Source organism: Microcebus murinus, chromosome 4 (assembly GCF_040939455.1).
Source record: "Microcebus murinus isolate Inina chromosome 4, M.murinus_Inina_mat1.0, whole genome shotgun sequence".
Classification (NCBI taxonomy): domain Eukaryota; kingdom Metazoa; phylum Chordata; class Mammalia; order Primates; family Cheirogaleidae; genus Microcebus; species Microcebus murinus.
The window spans coordinates 21,417,508-21,435,181 of NC_134107.1; the positions used below are offsets into that span (position 1 = coordinate 21,417,508).

Sequence of the window (17,674 nt, forward strand, 5' to 3'; positions counted from 1 at the left end):
TTTACATCTTTTTGTACCTTTGGAATTTCAAAGATTACGAAAGTATTAGCTTTCAAAAAGTATAGTAAATAGAACTTTTTTTAAAATTTAAAATAAAAAAACATAATCTTCCTTGAATACATTTTCTAACAAATTGCTGAGTATTGGCAGACATATTCTGTGTTGTCTTGGGCTTATGAGTCATGTGATTGAAAAATCAGATTCTAATAGGTTTGTATAAAAATAACTTTTGCCATATATTCTCAAAATTGTAAACAGATAGGAATTAAACTATTTATTGTGTAAATAAGCACTATGAAGGCATGAGAAAGTTTGATGCAGGTACCTTCTCTAATTTGTTTGCTCTCATATCCTTCATCAAGTTCATTAGCCTTACTAATTCATTTGTGTGTAGATGCAGGGACAAAGCCCACCTGCTCCAACCAGGGGAATTTCCAAGCACAGCACAAGTGGTATAGAGGAAGGAGAAGATGGAGATGAGGCAGATGACGCGGGCAATGATGTTGTTGATCTTTTGCCAAGGACAGAGATCAGGTAGGTTGCAATCTGTGAAATGGTTTATTTGATTCATTATATTGAATTTTTAATGGTGCCTTCTATTTGAATATGGTAAAGGGAACTTATGACATTATTATTCTTTTAGGAGTCTAGAGTTAAGGTTCTGTGTTCTGTTTTCAGTGATAAAATCACTTCAGAGTTGGTATCTAAGATTGCTGACAAGAATTGGAAGATCAGGAAAGAAGGCCTAGATGAAGTGGCAGGTATTATCAATGAAGCAAAATTTATCCAACCGAATATAGGTGAACTTCCAACTGCCTTGAAGGGTCGACTCAATGATTCAAATAAAATCTTGGTATGTAGAGCATATGCCTGTTCCTTTTCCTCCTTCATCCCTGCTGTAGGTGTTTCTTTTTCAATGTAGCCTTCACTAGCAAATGAGTGATCACTTTATTTGCTTTGAACTAGAAATAGCTTCTTTTAATTTATTAAATGTATCTCAAGATATGTTGGTAGATAGCAAGTTTATTAATCAAATTTTATGAATTTGAGAATTTACTCCTTGCAGGAGTCCAATATTATTAATACATATCTTTGTATAAAACTCATACATAAACATGCTTAATTTCTAATTTTTATTTTTTCTTTTTTACCTCACCCCTTCTCCCTTAATTTCTTTTTCTTTTTTTTTTTTTTTTTTTTGAGACAGTCTCGCTTTGTTGCCCAGGCTAGAGTGAATGCTGTGGCGTCAGCCTAGCTCACAGCAACCTCAAACTCCTGGGCTCAAGCAATCCTGCTGCCTCAGCCTCCCAAGTAGCTGGGACTACATGGATGCACCATCATGCCCGGCTAATTTTTTCCATATATATCAGTTGGCCAATTAATTTCTTTCTATTTATAGTAGAGATGGGGTCTTGCTCTTGCTCAGGCTGGTTTCGAACTCCTGACCTCAAGCAGTCCGCCCACCTAGGCCTCCCAGAGTGTTAGGATTACAGGCGTGAGCCACCGTGCCCAGCCCTCCCTTAATTTCTAATTTTTAAATTTGGATTTTTATGCCAGAGTTTCCTTAAACTAGGTTTTACCTTAAAGTTGTAAAGTTGTATAATCTGTGTTTTAAAATTGCAATTGTCCAGTTTTATGAACTGATGATAAAAAGAGAGACTACTACTTGACAGGGCACAGTGGCTCACACCTGTAATCCTAGCACTCTGGGAGGTTGAGGCAGGAGGTTCCCTTGAGGTTAGGAGTTCAAGATCAGCCTGAGCAAGAGGGAGTCCCTGTCTCTACCAAAAATAGAAAAAATTAGCCAGTTGTGGTGGTGTGCACCTGTAGTTCTAGGTACTTGGGAGAGTGAGGCAAGAGGATCACTTGAGCCCAGGAATTTGAGGTTGCAGCTATGATGATGCCACTGCACTCTAGCCAGAGCGACAGAGCAAGACTCTGTCTCAAAAAGAAAGAGAGAAAAAAAGAAAAGACAACTATCTAAAAATTAATCACAAACTGATTAGACAAGTGTCATAAGCTGACGACTCTGTCTCTTAAGTAGGCCAGAAATTTACTGTATACTATTTGCAAACTTGCAAAACTTTGAGCACAGCTTGCTTATGGCTTGAACATAAAGTGTTGGCTCTTTCTCCTCAGGTGCAGCAGACATTGAATATTCTCCAGCAACTGGCAGTAGCCATGGGCCCCAATATCAAGCAACATGTAAAGAATTTAGGCATCCCTATCATCACAGTCCTTGGAGACAGCAAGGTAGACCTAATAAATCTTTTCACTACAACTCCATTCTGGAATAGACTAGCCACTTTCTTAGGCAAAAGATAATTCTCTTTTCTGGAGAGAGCATGTGCAAAGCCTTTATTAACTTTATAATAGAAGAAAAATAGTAAATATTTTTATATTCTAGGCATTACTATAGGACTAGCTTTATGACCTAAGAGAAGTTATTTTCTCTGAGGGTCAGTTTCTTTATCTGTGAAATTTCTTTCTTTACAGAATTAAATAAGTCTGTATGTAAGGTACATTTTATTATGCCTATCTCATATAATATGCATTCAACAAATGGTTGCTGTTATGATTATGACATCATTGTGTAAAGTAGTGAATAAATATAGGAGGTTTTGGGTCATGAAGTTATTTTCTGCCTTTTTCCCCCCTGAACTAGAGCAGAATCTTCTGGTAGTTTAGTAAGATATTTGTAGTTTCACAGTCCTGTAAGTCACTAAAGTGTCAGGGAAGGGTACAAGCCTCTTATATTTAGCCCTGGACTGAATGTTTGAATGTTTCTTTACTTTTTTGTAATTCATTTAATTTGAGGAGTTGTGCTATTTTAATATTAATATAAAAACATAACTTAAACTTTTAGTCAAATTGTTAACAATTTCATTCTTAACCATTATGAAGTCTTTAACATGTAGAATTCCATTCTTTTGCAGAGAGTCACAGTCCTAAGAGCCTTCAAAAATTCAGGAAATAAAATCTAAGAGTTTATTCTTCTTACGTGGTATCTTATGTCTAGATCATTATTTTCTAATTGAGTATAGGAGTTTTATAATTTTGTATTTCTAGTTTGTTTTGGTACAACCACAGAACTATTTTCTGTTTCAGAGAAGATGGTTCCAAGTGTGTTCACATGGACCTTAAAGAAACCTCCACTGAGTTCTGTTCATAAAGTAACAATGTTTACCCCCTGCCTCCAAACTATAGTTGATGTTACTTTTACTATCCTCTTCTCTGTGCAGAACAATGTTCGGGCTGCTGCCCTAGCAACTGTGAATGCTTGGGCGGAACAGACTGGCATGAAGGAATGGCTGGAGGGAGAAGATCTTTCTGAAGAGCTCAAAAAGGAAAATCCTTTCTTGAGGCAAGAGGTTAGTACTAAATTAATCATGTGCATTACTCGTGTCTTTTACTTCACTTGGCCTGCCTGATAAATTATGGTTAGAATGTTGGCTATAGTTAGAGTTTCATTATAAAACATTTAATAGGCCGGGCGTGGTGGCTCACGCTTGTAATCCTAGCACTCTGGGAGGCCGAGGCAGGCGGATTGCTCAAGGTCAGGAGTTCAAAACCAGCCTGAGCGAGACCCTGTCTCTACTATAAAAATAGAAAGAAATTAATTGGCCAACAAATATATATATATAAAATTAGCCGGGCATGGTGGCGCGTGCCTGTAGTCCCAGCTACTCGGGAGGCTGAGGCAGGAGGATTGCTTGAGCCCAGGAGTTTGAGGTTGCTGTGAGCTAGGCTGACGCCACGGCACTCACTCTAGCCTGGGCAACAAAGCGAGACTCTGTCTCAAAAAAAATAAATAAATAAAAAAAAATAAAACATTTAATAAAATGAAACCAAATTCCTAGAGCTTTTGTATTCATGTGCTGCTTTTTTTTCCTTTCATGTGCTTTTTTTCAAAAATAAAACTTCTTGAAAGACTAGTCTTTTGTGGAATTTTCTCTTTTCTTAAACTCCTAAATGGTAAAAGTTTTAACCAGAACATAAAAATAAGAGTTTAACATTTGAAAATCCATCATCGTTTCTGTCAGAGGCCAGGGACACACAAAAAAAAAAAAAAAAAAACCAAAATCCATTATCGTAATTCATCATATCCACAAAATAAAGAAGAAAAATCCTATCAATTGATGCAAAGAAAGCATTTGACAAAATCCAACACTCATTCATGATTAAAAATTCTCAGCAAGTCAATAATAGAAGAGAATTACTTCAGCTTGATAAAGACCATCTGCAAAATACCTCTACAGTTAACATCAAATGGTGAGAGACAATGCTTTCCCCATATGATCTGGAACAAAGCAGGGATATTGATTCTCATTACTATTCAACATAGTACTGGAAGCCCTAGTCACGTAATAAGGAAAGGAAAAGAAATGAAAGTCATACAGATTGGAAAAAGAATAAAGGATAAGGCCGGGCGTGGTGCCTCACACCTGTAATCTAGCACTCTGGGAGGCTGAGGCGGGCGGATTGCTTGAGGTCAGGAGTTCGAACCCAGCCTGAGCAAGAGTGAGACCCCGTCTCTACTATAAATAGAAAGAAATTAATTGGCCAACTAATATATATAGAAAAAATTAGCCGGGCATGGTGGTGCATGCCTGTAGTCCCAGCTACTCGGGAAGCTGAGGCTGGAGGATTGCTTGAGCCCAGGAGTTTGAGGTTGCTGTGAGCTAGGCTGATGCCAAGGTACTCATTCTAGCCTGGGCAACAAAGTGAGACTCTGTTTCAAAAAAGAATACAGGATAAATCTATTTCTAACTGGAGATAACATGACTATGTGCATAGAAAATTCTAAGAAATATACAAGTAAACTCCTAGAAATAATTGATGAGTTCCACAAGATTATAAGATACAAAACCAACATACAAAAATCAATCACATTTCTTTATATTATAATGAACATTTGAAAACAAAAATTAAAAAAATACTGTTTTACAGTTGCTCCAAAGAAATTGAAATTCTTAGGTGTATATACACCTAACAAAACAAATGCAAAATATGTATGCTGAAAGTTATGGAATTCTGATGATAGGATTCAAACAAGACCTAATAAATAGAGAAACATGCTGTGTTTGTAGATTGGAGAACTGAACATGGAGGTATCAATTCTTAAATTGATCTGTAGGTTTAATGCAATTCCTGTCAAAAATTGCAGCAAGGTATTTTATAGACAAAGATATGCTTATTCTAATTTATGTGGAAAAGCATAAGCCTTAGAACAGCTAAAACAATCTTGACAAAGATGAAAAGAAAATGGGAGGAATTACTTTGCCTTTTTTTATTTTTTAAGGCTAGCCAAGTGAAGCAGTGAGAGTGGAGAAGGATCAGTTAGTTGTATACACTACTTCACTTGGCCCAGCCCCCTTTATTATATATTAAGGTTAACTATATTGCTAATGTAATCAAGACATTGTGATATTGGTGGTAGAGGGGGATAGAAATATTCACGTCGACCAGTAGAAAGTAGAACAGAAGAGAGAACCTGGAAATAGATCCACACTAATATAATCAACTAATTTTTTTACAAAACTATAAAAGTAATTCAGTAGAGGAAGGGTAGCCTTTTGGACAAATGATTCTGGAGCAGTTGGATATCCATACACCAAAAAGAAATGAACTTTCACCCAAACCTCACGTCTTAGACAAAAATCAAACAAAACAGTTCATGGACTTAAATGTAAAATATAAAAGTATAGAACTTTTAAAGATAACATAGAAAAATTATAGGATTATAAGGCTGGTAAATAATTCTTAGACTTGAAACCAAAACCACAATCTATGAAATGAAAAATTGATAAATTTGACATCAAAATTGAAAACTTTTTGAGCTTCAAATCTGTAACAAAGCAATTTTTAAGGCAGTGGCTCATGCCTGTAATCCTAGCACTCTGGGAGGCCAAGGTGGGCAGATTGCTTGAGATCAGGAGTTCGAAACCAACCTGAGAAAGAGCAAGACTCCGTCTCTACTGTAAATAGAAAGAAATTAATTGGCCAACTAATATATATAGAAAAAATTAGCTGGGCATGGTGGCTCATGCCTATAGTCCCAGCTACTTGGGAGGCTGAGGCAGCAGGATTGCTTGAGCCCAGGAGTTTGAGGTTGCTGTGAGCTAGGCTGATGCCACGGCACTCACTCTAGCCTGGGCAACAAAGTGAGACTCTGTATCAAAAAAAAAAAAAGAAAGAAATTTTTAAATTAAAAACTTCTGTTTTGCAAAAGACTTCATGAAGAATATAAAAAGACAAGCTACAGAGTAGGAGAAAATATTTGTAAACTCTATGTCCAATAAAAGACTGATATCTAGAATACATGAAAAAAAACTCTCAGAACTCAACCGTTAATCTAATTAGAAAATGGGGGAAAAGACATGAGCAGACGTTTCACTGAAGAGGATATGTATGGGAAATAAGCCCATGAAAAACATTCAATGGCGTGTAAGCCATCAGGGAAATGCAAATTAAAACTACAATGAAATATCACTATGTAACTATCAGAATTGCTTTCAACAAAGGCAGTTAACACTAAATGCTGGCAAGGATGTTGAGAAACTTGAACATTCATACAATGCTGGTAGAAATGTAAAATAGCCTGTAATCCTAGCACTCTGGGAGGCCAAGGCGGGTGGATTGCTGGAGGTCAGGAGTTCGAAACCAGCCTGAACAAGAGCAAGACCCCGTCTCTACTATAAATAGAAAGAAGTTAATTGGCCAACTAATATATATAGAAAAAAAAATTAGCCGGGCATGGTGGCGCATGCCTGTAGTCCCAACTACTTGGGAGGCTGAGGCAGCAGGATTGCTTGAGCCCAGGAGTTTGAGGTTGCTGTGAGCTAGGCTGACACCACGGCACTCACTCTAGCCTGGGCAACAAAGTGAGACTCTGTCTCAAAAAATAAATAAATAAAAAAGAAAGAAATGTAAAATAGTACAGCCACTCCGAAAAACAGTTTGGTGTTTTGTTATAAAATTAAACCTGCGGTTACCATATAACCCAGCAATTGCACTCGTGGGCATTTATTCCAGGAAAATGAAAGTTTATATCCACACAAAAAGCTATACATAAATGTTCATAGCAGCTTCATTCAGAGTAGCCCAAAACTAAAGGTTTAGTTCAAGGGTAGGGAATTTGACTGCATAATAGCCAAAAACTAGAAACAACTTGGATAGCCTTCAATAGGTGAATGGTTAAACAAACCTGTTGTATGTTCATACATGAAATACTATTTAGCAATAAAGGATAAACTACTGATACATGCATCAATAAATCTCTGAGGAATTATGGTGCATGAAAAAATCCAATCCTAAACAATTACATACCATATGATTTAATTTGTATAACATGTTTGAAATGACAAAATTTTAGAAATGGAGAGCAGATTAGTGGTTGCTAAGGATTAGGGAGGGGAGAAGGGAAAACAGATGGGTGTGGTTATAAAAGGGCAACAGGAGGAATCCTTATGATGTAACTATTCAGAATTTGGACTGTGGTGGCTGGTATACTAACTCATACATACTGTATACTTACATAGTTCTATAAAACTAAATAACAGACACAAATGAGTACAAGTAAAAGTGAGGAAATATGAATAAGATGACTGGATTGTATCAGTGTCTATATCCTGGTTTGATACGATTGTATAGTTTTGTAAAGTGCTACTCTTAGAGGAAACTGGGTAAAGGGTGTATGGGATCTTTCTGTATTATAATTGCAAGTGAATCTATAATTAGCTTAAGAAAAATTTCCGTTTAAAATACAAATATGAATTATTTTAGGGGTATGGAGAAAAACTGTCAACATAAAGTAGAAAATAGAGGGCTTGATAAAATTTTTCATCTTCTAAGTATTTTGGGTCTTCTCTAGCTAAATATTTCTTAGAACTTGGAAAACTTTCACCTGTCTTCCTTTTTATCTTTAAAAGGTATTAAGAACATTAAAGCTTTATAACTTAATGCCAAAATATGGTCCAAAGAACTATGGCCATATCTTATGATTGTCATTATTGCCTATATTATTAATATTTAATATAGCACAGTTCTTGAGCAATGAAAACTACTGATTTCATATTGAAAAGTTACAGGTAAGCACTAACTCAGTGTTTGGGGCTAATGAAATCAGTAAGCCTGAGATTGTAAATAACACCAATTTTCACTTGAAATGTATAACTAGTCTTTATTTCTTTTGGCAGCTTCTGGGCTGGCTGGCTGAGAAACTACCTACTCTTCGTTCCACCCCCACAGACCTTATCCTTTGTGTTCCTCATCTCTATTCCTGCCTAGAAGATCGAAATGGAGATGTACGAAAGAAGGCCCAAGATGCTTTGCCATTCTTCATGATGCATTTGGGATATGAAAAAATGGCCAAGGCTACCGGGAAACTAAAGGTACTTGTTATTGCCGCTGCTGCTCCTGCTGTTGAAAGCTGTTAGAAAAACATTGAATATAAGCAAAAAATCCTGTGACCTCCTATTCTCAATTTGAAATCCTAATGAGGAAAAATTAAATATTTTGCAGTATAGAACTTCTAAGAATCTGCTGACTCCACTGGGGTAAAAACTGACCTTCTAGAATGATAGCTACTTTAGTGTGACTCCATAATGTGTGTTACTTCTGCTAGACTCTGTGCTGCCTCCCTTCCTTTATTGATCTTTCAAAACTAGGAGCTCAATCATTTGTGTGACTGTAGATCTATTAGTAAGCTTGGTGAAAGCGTATCATTTATGTGACCTCTCATTTTATGTTATATTGTCTCTCCAGCCAACTTCTAAAGATCAGGTATTGGCCATGCTAGAGAAAGCCAAAGCCAACATGCCAGCCAAGCCTGCTGCACCCACTAAAGCAACTTCTAAACCAATGGGAGGGTCTGCTCCAGCCAAATTCCAGCCTGCATCAGGTAATCTATCTTGAGAGGATTGAAGGGGAAGGAAACGGCCTTAGGGAACTTTAAAAAGACTTCTACCCCTCATTTTTAAAATTAGGGCCGGCTTGGTGGCTCATGCCTATAATCCCAGCTCTCTGGGAGGCCGAGGCGGGAGGATTGCTCAAGGTCAGGAGTTCGAAACCAGCCTGACCTAGACCCCATCTCTGCTAAAAATAGAAAGAAATTAATTGACCAAATAAAAATACCTAGAAAAAATTAGCTGGGCATGGTCGTGCATGCCTGTAGTCCCAGCTACTCGGGGGGCTGAGGCAGAAGGATCGCTTGAGCCCAGGAGTGTGAGGTTGCTGTGAGCTAGGCTGACGCTGTGGCCCTCTAGCCCAGGCAAGAGAGTGCGACTCTGTCTCGGGGGGAAAAAAAAAATTCCATCCCTGTGATCATTTGTAGACTTAATGCTTAAGCAAAATGATATTCTTCTGTGTTAGTGGGATAGAAAGTGTTGATGTTATAAAGTTAGAATTTCACATGTATAAAACGCTCAGCATCAAAGTACATATTACAGCTTTCGTTAGGGCCAGGCACAGTAGCTTACAACTGTAATGCCAGCATTTGGGGAGGCCAAGTTGGGAAGATTGCTTAAGTCCAGGAGTTTGAGACCAGCCTGGACAATAAAGCAACATCCCATGTCTATAAAAAAAAATTTTTTTTTCTTTCCTTACCTACCTAATGGATACAATGAATATAAAAAATGTTTTCAAAAATTAACTGGGCATGGTGGTGTATGCCTATAGGCCTAGCTACTTGGGAGACTGAGGCAGGAGGATCACTTGAGACCAGGAGTTTGAGGCTGCATTGAGCTGTGATGATGCCACTGTACTCCAGCCTGGGCATAAGACCCTGTCTCAAAAAAAAAAAAAAAAAAAAAAAAACCAAGAAAACAAAAAAAAAACAAAACTTTTATTGGAATCTTGCTATGTAGTAGATATTTTCTTAAGGGTAAGGACTGTCATCTTTGATATTCAGTATCAATCTAACCAAAAGGTGTTTTTTTTTCTTAACTGCTACTTAAATTGCAGTTTACATGTTGGTAAAAGAGATGTATTAATAGATTTTCTGAATTAATTTCTTAGGGTTATGCTTAGACGGGAATTTGGGAGAAAAAAGGAAAGTCTAACTGAAAACACTTTATAAATTGATAAATTTAAGACTATAGGCTTTCATGTCATCATTATGTATTTAACTTGTCCAGAGTAAAATGATATTAGAGTTTATAGTACATGCTTTTTTTCCTCAAAGCACCTGCTGAAGATTCTGTTTCCAGCAATGCAGAACCCAGGCCTGATCCGAAAAAGGCCAAAGCTCCTGGAGTTTCCTCTAAAGCAAAGGTATGTTAACTGCATACTTAGGTACAGATTTGCATTTAAGAGTATTTCATACACTGAGTAATTCTATTAGGAAAGATATTATATATGAAAGAATATCATTACTCTTGATGTTATCTAGTTATTATTTATTTTAGTTTCTGTAGCTCTTTTTTAATAAAGCCCCAAACTCTGGGGAACATAATGAGACCCCCATCTCTACAAAAAAATGTTAAAAATTAGCCAGGGATGGTGGTACGTACCTATAGTGCTAGGTACTCACGAGGCTTAGGCAAGAGGATCCCCCAAGCCCAGGAGTTCAAGGCTGCAGTGAGTTACGATTGGGCACTACCTGGGCAACAGAGTGAGACCTTGTCTTAAAAAAAATAATGAAAAATTTTAAAAAATCAATGGACAATTATCTTCTATCCAGTGAAGTTGTTCTTATCCTTTTCCCTGTCCTCATCCCCAATGTAACAAGTTCTTATTTTAGTAGTTTGATCACAAGTGCTTTGAAGGATTTTTTGACTCTGTTCTTAATGTCATAAATTTTTTCCAGTCACTTGTATTTTATAAAGCAGTTTCACTTAAATGATCTCATATTTGTTTTGTCTGAATGACTTCTAGAAAGAAATTCTGGCTAACTAAAAATAGTGAACTCTTGCTACATTTGTAATAATAATGATTCCAATAATGAAATTTGAATTTTACCTCAGACATATTCATGATAGTTGACTATTTACATCTTATAAAAAGATTCTAAATCTTGGATTATTTTAAAAAACTACTGTAGTAACTTAAGTATTTAAAGTATTTCTTACAACTTACTCTAGACCAGGGGTCCTAAGACTTTTTAAACAGGGAGCCAGTTCACTGTCCATTGGAGGGCTGGACTATCATTTAAAAAAAAAAAAAAACTATGAACAAATTCCTATGCACACTACACATATCTTATTTCAAAGTAAAAAAACAAACGGGCTGGGCACGGTGGCTCACGCCTGTCATCCTAGCACTCTGGGAGGCCAAGGCGGGCAGATTGCTCAAGGTCAGGAGTTCGAAACTAGCCTGAGCAAGAGCAAGACCCCGTCTCTACTACAAATAGAAAGAAATTAATTGGCCAACTAATATATATAGGAAAAAATTAGCCAGGCATGGTGGTGCATACCTGTAGTCCCAGCTACTCGGGAGGCTGAGGCAGGAGGATCGCTTAAGCCCAGGAGTTTGAGGTTGCCGTGAGCTAGGCTGACGCCATGGCACTCACTCTAGCCTGTGTAACAAAGCGAGACTCAGTCTCAAAAAAAACCAAACCAAAACAAAAACAACAACAAAAATAAATAAATAAATAAATAAAACGGGCATAAACACCCACATGTGGCCCACGGGCCGTAGTTTGAGTATGCCTATTCTAGACACAGGTTCAAAGGGTCTCCAATAATACTGCTTTGATAGAGATAACATTTAAATATGGAGAAAAACAGAAAAGCTTTCAAACTAAGTGATGTGAAATATGTAAATGCCATTTGACATGTCATTAATATGGAAAGCTATAAATAGTGTTAAAGATTTCAAGAAAGAAAAGAACTATTCATTAAACAAAAGTCTGTGACCCAGACTAATGACTGGTAATAGCAGCTTTTCCAACTATACAACATGCCAGTCTAAGAACTAACCAAAAGTTACTTAAGAACATTCTTAGGTAAATTTCTAAGAGAACCTATACAAAGACATATACCATATTCTATGCTTCATCTGTTTCTTTCATGTGAAATATAATGTAATGAGATGTTTGTGGTTTCCGTAGTACCCTTTTACTGGGCAGCAACATCATATTCTCAAGCAGAAGTGGCCTAACTAATCAATATTCCCTGAACCTTGTTGTAGAGTGCACAAGGGAAAAAGGTACCAAGCAAAACCAGCTTAAAGGAGGATGAAGACAAATCTGGGCCTATTTTTATTGTTGTTCCAAATGGGAAGGAGCAAAGAATGAAGGATGAAAAAGGATTGAAGGTAAGGAAGGGATAAGAATCTGCAGGAGTATTTTTGCTTGTTTATTTTTATTTTCTTTTTTTTTTTTTTTTATTTTTTCTTCCCAAAGTAAATTCCATATTTTTATTTTCTTAATGAATAGTTTTGCTGTCTGAAATTCATGTCATTGTGAAATATCTAGTAATTAACTGAATCCTATTTGTTCTCTTAGACTGCTTTCTAGGAGCATTAATTTCTACAAAAGAAACTATATAATGGAGCTATTACCTATTTTTCCTCTAAATAGAAATGATGTAGTAGTTTCTTGGGTTTTTTTAATTTTTAAAATCAATGGAAAGTATTCATTATTTTTTAATCAACTGGACATATAAACTGCTTCATTAATCCTTTATAAGATCTTAAAAGGCAGATTTGGTAATTGTAGAGATGGCTAGTTCAATCATTTCTCTTATATTTTGATTTTATTAGGTGCTTAAAAAACTTTTTTTCCTCAGGCTAGGCGAGGTGGCTCACACCTGTAATCCTAACACTCTGTGAGGCTAAGGCAGGATGATCACTTGAGGTCAGGAGTTTGAGACCAGCCTGAGCAAGAGCAAGACCCGGTCTCTACTGAAAATAGAAAAAATTTAGCCAGGTGCAGTGGTTCATGCCTATAGTCCCAGCTACTCGGGAGGCTTGGGCAGGAGGATCACTTGAGCCCAGGAATTTGAGGTTGCAGTGAGCTATGATGATGCCACTGCACTCTAGCCAGGGCAACAGAGCAAGACTCTGCCTCAAAAATTCTTTTTTAATTTAAATTAAAAAAAAATAATCTGACTTCAGGGAGGTGGGGGGCATGGGCAATATACATAACCTTTAACATTTGTACCCCCATAATATGCTGAAATAAAAATAATAATAATAATTTATTTTCAGTTTTCTTCATCTTCTCTGGAACATACTCAGATATCTGTTCTGTGGCTCTGTCTTCTGACCTGGTCTCAGCTGATTAGAATCCTTTTCACTGTTGTTTTTGCTTTTTGTCAGGTGCTAAAGTGGAATTTTACTACCCCACGGGATGAATACATTGAGCAACTAAAGACTCAGATGTCTAGCTGTGTGGCTAAATGGTTACAAGATGAGATGTTTCACTCAGACTTTCAGCATCATAACAAAGCCCTGGCTGTCATGGTTGATGTAAGTCTGCAGTAGATAAATATGCATGCATCTCAGGCATGTGAAAATACTGAGCCCTGTGAAATAATCAGAAGTTTGCATGACTTGAAAAGGAAGTGAAATACACCATATTCTCTGTTTTTAGAGCTGTCTTATTATTTGACAGAATAAATGACTGTATATATTTGGTCTTAATTCAAAGCATTAAAAATCTATCATTTTCCTTTTGGGCTCTAGTAAAATTTTAAGAGGTACTTGCCTAGTAGAACTTAAGTTTTTATACAGTCTTATTTGTGGGAGTTTTGTTTTGTTTTATTTTAAGCACCTGGAGAGTGAAAAAGAAGGTGTCATTGGTTGCCTGGATCTTATCTTAAAGTGGCTTACCCTGAGGTTTTTTGACACCAATACAAGCGTCCTAATGAAAGCACTAGAATACTTAAAATTGCTCTTCACCCTACTAAGTGAGGAAGAGTATCATCTTACTGAGAATGAAGCATCTTCCTTCATCCCCTATCTCATCCTCAAGGTAATGTGGTGTTCTCCCTGTGGGAGTCTGCTCAAATTCCCAGCTGACCTCGGCTCCTATTCTTTTATTCCCTCTCCCTTATTCATTGATTATATGTTGATACCTTCCACCACTCATCCCTATGTAATTATTTTTTTAAGATGTTGTCATACATAGGGAGAAACATTGCTACTCAGAAAATGCCTCACTTAATCATTACTTTCCCATTGACTAGGTTGGAGAACCAAAAGATGTCATTCGTAAAGACGTTCGTGCCATCCTGAACCGGATGTGCCTTGTCTACCCAGCCAGCAAGATGTTCCCCTTCATCATGGAAGGAACCAAATCCAAAAACTCTAAGCAAAGAGCAGGTGAAGCTTTTTTTTCTTTTTTTTTTTTCTTCTTTTTCTAGATATCAAGGTATGAGAAGCAATTTAAATTGAGTCTCTGCAACAGTGACCCTTAGAAAAAAGTAGTTTATAGATGAACAAGGGAATATCTTCAGTGTCTATCTAGGTGATTCCAACCTTCTTATTCAAACTGTGAGAGTGATGAGTTGCACACTGGTGGAGCCATGGTATCAGGTGATACAGGCACCACTCAGTACCACCCTGGTGACAAAATCAAGTGCACAGGGGCCATCTGACTCACAGGCATCTCTTCCTTTCAGGAACACTTGCTAAAATACCATTGTTTCATTGGTAAAAGGCAGAAACAACAAAAAATTCTAAGCAGAGCCAGAATAATATTTAAGTCCTTCATGTATACTAAGGGAAGTTTATCTAGTAAGGATAAGTCTCTATTCCAAATGTGTGTTGTATTATTAATCTAGCCTTTTTCCCCATCAGAGTGCCTGGAAGAGCTGGGATGTCTGGTTGAGTCCTATGGCATGAATGTTTGCCAGCCAACCCCAGGAAAAGCCTTAAAGGAAATAGCTATTCACATAGGAGACCGTGACAACGCTGTACGAAATGCTGCACTCAACACCATTGTAACGGTGTACAATGTGCATGGGGATCAGGTGTTCAAACTGATTGGAAATGTGAGTGACTTTTCTCTAACCATCATCAGCATATTGTGAAGAGAATCACAAGATCTTAGATGTCAGGTTTCCTGTCATCTCAACTGTAGCTAAGTTTTTACCACTTTTTAGTAAACTCAACCTATCAGTGTCCTAGAATCCAGATAGACACTTAAGGCATCTCTGATTAGGCTGTGTTTTATTAGAAATCAAGTTTTCTTTTCTGAGCATTCTATTCATAGCAGTTTGCTTTAGAAATGAGAGCTATTTTCAAATCAAGAAATCTGAGCTAGTTTGAAGTTTAAATTCTAACAATCTGCTCTGTAATTTTTAATGCATTTAGTTTTTAGTTAATAAGTACTCATTTGTGTGTATTGTGGATACTGATATCTGTCAGATCAAAAGAGTCTCAAGTTACAACCATGAGCCAGTTTTCTAGGCGTACCAGTTTCTGCCTCTGACTCCTTGTTTCCTTTAGCCAGTCACTATTGTGGCTGGACCTCAGTTCTTCACTCCAGCTATCTTGTAGCATCACCATATATTTACACTGTGCTTAACTATTTTCATTTATATTATCTAATAAATCCTCACTACTGCCCATCCAGTGAAGGACATAAAACAGATGAGAATTTTACAGATGACCAAAAGTGAAATTTCTTGCCCATAGTCACAAAGCTAGTTAGTGGTGACTAAACAAAAACAGGGAAGCTCCATTTAATTTTTGAATTTTTTGTTTGTTGTTATTAATTGCCTTTGCTTTTCTATCCTTTCCTTCTTTCATATGTTCTCTTACTATAGTAGCTAAGCAGGTGTTAACAGTAATTGCTTTAAAAATGTAATGATTTGAAAGGAAACTTATCCTAAATAGTAGGTGTTATGTGCTTCAATGTAAAACTACATACTAATTCTTGAGTCCTCAAATTAGGGTTTTGGTTTTTTTTTTTTTGAGACAGAGAGTCTCACTTTGTTGCCCAGGCTAGAGTGAATGCCTTGGCATCAGCCTAGCTCACAGCAACCTCAAACTCCTGGGCTCAAGCAATCCTGCTGCCTCAGCCTCCTGGGTAGCTGGGACTACAGGGATGCGCCACCATGCCTGGCTAATTTTTTCTATATATATTAGTTGGCCAGTTAATTTCTTTCTATTTATAGTAGAAACGAGGTCTCATTCTTGCTCAGAGCTGGTTTCAAACTCCTGACCTTGGGCAATCTGCCCTCCTCGACCTCCCAGAGTGCTAGGATTACAGGTGTGAACCACCGTGCCCGGCCTCAAATTAGGTTTTTAAATTCTCATAGGCTGTGCGAGGTGGCTCATGCCTATAATCCTAGCACTTTGGGAGGCCAAGGTGGGAGGATCCCTTGAGGCCAGGAGTTTGAGACCAGCCTGGGCAACATAATGAAACCCTATCTCTACAAAAGAAAAAATCTTCTTAATTAGCCAGGTGTAGTGGCATGCACATGTGGTTCTAGCTACTCAGAAGACTGAGGCAGGAGAATTAATTGAAGCCAGGAGTTGGAGGCTGCAGTTGGAGGCTGCAGTGAGCTATGATTATACCACTACACTCCAGCCCAGACAACAGAGCAAGATCCTGTCCCTAAAAATAAATTCTCCTCGTATTTTAGTAGATTGATGTGCTAATAAATTAAATTTGACTTCTTTTTACAGCTTTCTGAAAAGGACATGAGCATGCTTGAGGAGAGGATTAAGCGGTCAGCAAAGAGGCCATCTGCTGCACCAATAAAACAGGTGGAAGAGAAACCTCAGCGCACACAGAGCATAAGCTCTAATGCCAACATGCTACGCAAGGGACCAGCTGAAGACATGTCTTCCAAACTCAAGTATGTAGATAGAGATAATTGTCTGAAAGCATCTCTATGGACTTTGCCTTGTGTGCTCAGAGCTTGTCCCGTAACATAATCTTGAGTTCTTGCAGCCATTATCATGCATGACAAAGTGTCTGGGTAAATGTCTTGTAACCAAATGTTTAATCCTCAGTCTTCATTGTCTTTGTCTCAAAACCACTTCTAAATGGTCTTGTGCCTTCTTTCACTGCTTTTCCGTGGACAGAATTATGTATCGCACTTATAGGATGTAAGTACTGCCTGCTAATTTCTTGTTAGCAGGGCTCTTATATCTTTCTAACTTCTGACTTGGATTCATCCCCTCTGGAGGGCGACTGGCTTAGAGTTTATAACCAGCGTAGAGGGTGTCTATATGTATCCCATGAATCAGGCCTTTCATGAAAGTTCAGTGGCTAGCATAAATGACAACTCAATGTCATGTGGCTAAAATATTGATTCACCTTCTTCCTTGTGTTATACTAGGTTGTGCTTAGTTTCCTATTCTTGAGGTAAGGCTAAATAAAATGCATGCAACCCAGAATTGGCTTAGGAACTCAAAATGCTGCTTCCTAAGCAAAACAGCTCTATTTTGGGTTGTGTCATAAGTATAATTTTAACCAGTTTGAATTTGGGAACTTTGAGTCTCTATATATTGTATGTGAAGAATGGCCTGTCAGGAGTGAATATTCCTAAAAAGGGGTAACTGACTGTCCCTCCAAGTATAAAATATACTGAATACTGCATGGAATGATGCTTATGATTAGGAAAACTTAAACTGGTTAATTTAGTGGAAAAGAAACAGCCAGTCTAGATTTTTCTTATATATTTGCCCCTAAGTAATGAGCTTTGAGTTAATATAAGTATGCTTCATTAATTATTCTCTGCCCCATCTGGAATAGAAGTACGAAGTATATTAGCAT

The 17,674-nt window shown here is 37.4% G+C and overlaps 1 protein-coding gene and 1 non-coding gene across 5 annotated transcripts in view; both read left to right on the forward strand.

Annotated features, from left to right (window-relative positions):
- CKAP5 (cytoskeleton associated protein 5) overlaps positions 1–17,674 on the forward strand; it is a 97,743-nt gene that overhangs the window by 65,617 nt on the left and 14,452 nt on the right. For 3 of the 4 annotated variants that reach the window (XM_076001961.1, XM_076001963.1, XM_076001962.1), the window contains exons 21-34: positions 395–534; positions 679–853; positions 2,140–2,253; positions 3,243–3,371; positions 8,199–8,393; positions 8,767–8,902; positions 10,184–10,272; positions 12,130–12,255; positions 13,261–13,410; positions 13,712–13,915; positions 14,130–14,265; positions 14,743–14,936; positions 16,579–16,751; positions 16,981–17,004. In XM_076001961.1, the coding sequence (XP_075858076.1) occupies positions 395–534; positions 679–853; positions 2,140–2,253; positions 3,243–3,371; positions 8,199–8,393; positions 8,767–8,902; positions 10,184–10,272; positions 12,130–12,255; positions 13,261–13,410; positions 13,712–13,915; positions 14,130–14,265; positions 14,743–14,936; positions 16,579–16,751; positions 16,981–17,004 (1,985 nt within the window). The remainder of the gene's footprint in view (positions 1–394; positions 535–678; positions 854–2,139; positions 2,254–3,242; positions 3,372–8,198; positions 8,394–8,766; positions 8,903–10,183; positions 10,273–12,129; positions 12,256–13,260; positions 13,411–13,711; positions 13,916–14,129; positions 14,266–14,742; positions 14,937–16,578; positions 16,752–16,980; positions 17,005–17,674) is intronic. The other variant, XM_076001964.1, reaches the window with a different exon arrangement.
- Positions 14,436–14,546, forward strand: LOC142870843 (small nucleolar RNA SNORD67). Its single transcript, XR_012919171.1, has one exon. It is a non-coding gene; the product is annotated as a small nucleolar RNA SNORD67 (small nucleolar RNA).